Source organism: Carlito syrichta, unplaced genomic scaffold, assembly GCF_000164805.1.
Source record: "Carlito syrichta isolate Samal-C Ts95f unplaced genomic scaffold, Tarsius_syrichta-2.0.1 Scaffold169247, whole genome shotgun sequence".
Classification (NCBI taxonomy): Eukaryota; Metazoa; Chordata; class Mammalia; order Primates; family Tarsiidae; genus Carlito; species Carlito syrichta.
Window position 1 is genome coordinate 1,447,055 of NW_007113343.1, and position 2,446 is coordinate 1,449,500.

The following is a 2,446-nucleotide window of genomic DNA, read 5'->3' on the forward strand; positions in this document are numbered from 1 at the left end:
ATTACAGGCTGAGCCACCGAGCCCGGTCGTTCAGTGGTTTTAAAAATTTAATGAGCATAAACATGACCGAAGAGGGTTGTGTATCCAAAAGCATGCATGGGCAGCTTAAGGAATTCTGGGTAATTCTGATCATGCCACATTTAGGACCTAAGTCCTGCATACAGGTATTAGCAATTTTTGAAAGAATAGAGAACCATGGAATGTTAAAGCCGGAAGTAGCCTTGAACACCCAAACATCAATCGATATGTGGGTCAGTTACATTGAAATCATTGATGTAATCTGTTTAAAGAAAAAAAACAAACCTCTTGTTTGGTTTCACCTCAGATCTACTGAATCAGAATTTCTGGAGAGGAGGCCTGTGAGTGTTTGTAACAAACTCCTAGGGGACTGTGATGCACAACCAGGTTTGAGAACTACTATTCCATTGTAACCACTACATTTTGTAGGTGAGGAAATGGAGACTCAGAAGAAGGAACAAACTTTCCCAAGATCACACAACTATTAGGCTACATGTCTCTAAAATCCCTGATAAGAGCCCGCAGGGCCGGAGATAAGATTTTGGAGATGTCCTCATGTAACTGATATCCTGAACAAAAATGATCGATGATTAATCTCTTTAAGATTTAGTGGGGGAGGGGAGTTATAGTAATCTTCTAGACTAGCAGACACCATAACTTCTCTGCTTTCTGTCAGGTAAGAGGCACTAACGAAAGCATAATTTAAAAAAAATTATGACTCTCAAGCAAAGAGAAAATGAGCTTATAGTCAGTTGAGACCATCTTGCTAAATTTTAGCTCTACTCAGGAATTGTTGCTTGTCAGTGTGCTTAGTCCAAGTAAGGGTGAAGGGGTTAATCACAAGCTGTAGTACTGTTTTCTGGGAAGAAGCACAGCTGGTTCTGGGCAAGTGAGGGCTGGGAAAAGATCCAGGCAGTTACTTTCCACGGGTTTTCGTTGTCAGACCACATGACTTCTTGAGCACACTTCTTTGCTCCATCCTTTTATTTCTCTCCTCCACATGTAGCTAATATCGGACACCCCAGCCTTGACTCTGCATGATCATCAGCCAAGTGCTCCACTTCTGACAACAGTCTCTCCAGCTTCCTTCAGATTCTAGATTGAGGCTATCTGATTGGCTGCTCTCTGGTCAAGCATTAGCCCCTTTGGGTCAAGTTTCACCCAAGTTCAATCAGCTGTAGCTACAGGAAAGGGACCACAAGGAGGAAACACAGTTGTTTAGACGCTGTGTGTGTGTGTGAAAATGAGAGACACAAGAGCCCGAGTGAGAAACTGAGGCAAGCGCAATAAAATGTGCCTTCTAATCATTTCCGAGTATGAGTCTTTGAAACACTGTGTTTTGTGACTCCCCCGTTATCCCAAGTAAGTCTGGTTGTCTGTTGTTTTTGTTTAGGCAGGATAAATGGGGGGAGGGTTGTCCCACAGGAGCCCATGAATGTGCCTCCCCATTTATGTTTCCACCAACGTTTGGGATCTTCCTCTGTGCATGCCATTGAGCTGCCAGAAACGCGGATGTCTTGCAAAAATAAGCAGCCTTGGCCCTACCCTCAACAACTTCAAACTTCTCAGTCTTGGCTGGGGCTGGAGAAGAGGAGACTGACAGCCATGGGTAAGTCCAGGAGTGGTTGGTTGGTTGGTTGGTTGTGCCGTTTGGTGGGGCCTGAACCCATTTTGTTTCATTCCAACTGTTTCAGGAGCTGGCTCACTCTCTTGGGCACAGGACGTGGGCCTTACAAACTGCACAGGTGGCAAGGCAGGGAAGAGCCAGTGTCTTAAGCTGTGTGCTGGGTGCAGAGCCTTTGACACACACACACACACACACACGGTCTTTTACACACACACACGGACTTTTACACACACACACACGGTCTTTTACAAACACGGTCTTTTACACACACACACACACACACACACACACACACACACACACACACGGCCGCAAGTCCTGCAAGGGGCAGATCTGGGGCCTCCTCCCCGCCGCGGGCACCCGGGGGCGCGGGCCCAGCGCGCAGCTCCTTCCAGGGCGGAGGGCGGCGCGAGGGAGGGAGCGAGGGAAGGGAAAGGCGAGCGGGAGCTGCCTCGAATGCCTGAAATAATTCCGCTTCCGTTTGGAAAGCCGCAGCCTCAGTCCCGCCGCCGCCCGCCGCGTCCGCCCAGCGCCCGCTCCGCGTCCGGACCGGCCCGCGGCTGCCCGCGCCGCCGCCATGGCCACCTCCCCGCAGAAGTCGCCCTCGGTCCCCAAGTCTCCGACTCCCAAGTCACCCCCGTCCCGCAAGAAAGATGACTCCTTCTTGGGGAAACTCGGAGGGACTCTGGCCCGGAGGAAGAAAGCCAAGGAGGGTGAGTGCGGCCGGCCGGGCCGGCGGGCGGTAGGGGCCGGGGGCCCGGGGACGGCGGTGAGGAGGGGACCAGAGGGGCCGGCGGGGAG

The 2,446-nt window shown here is 50.9% G+C and overlaps 1 protein-coding gene across 1 annotated transcript in view; it reads left to right on the top strand.

The window, feature by feature from the left end:
- The first annotated feature begins 2,101 nt into the window (after positions 1-2,101).
- The window catches only part of PARVA (parvin alpha), a 167,433-nt gene continuing 167,088 nt past the window's right edge, over positions 2,102-2,446 (top strand). The window contains 2 exon segments of the mRNA XM_008051270.1: positions 2,102-2,218; positions 2,220-2,358. Coding sequence (XP_008049461.1) covers positions 2,102-2,218; positions 2,220-2,358 — 256 coding nt within the window.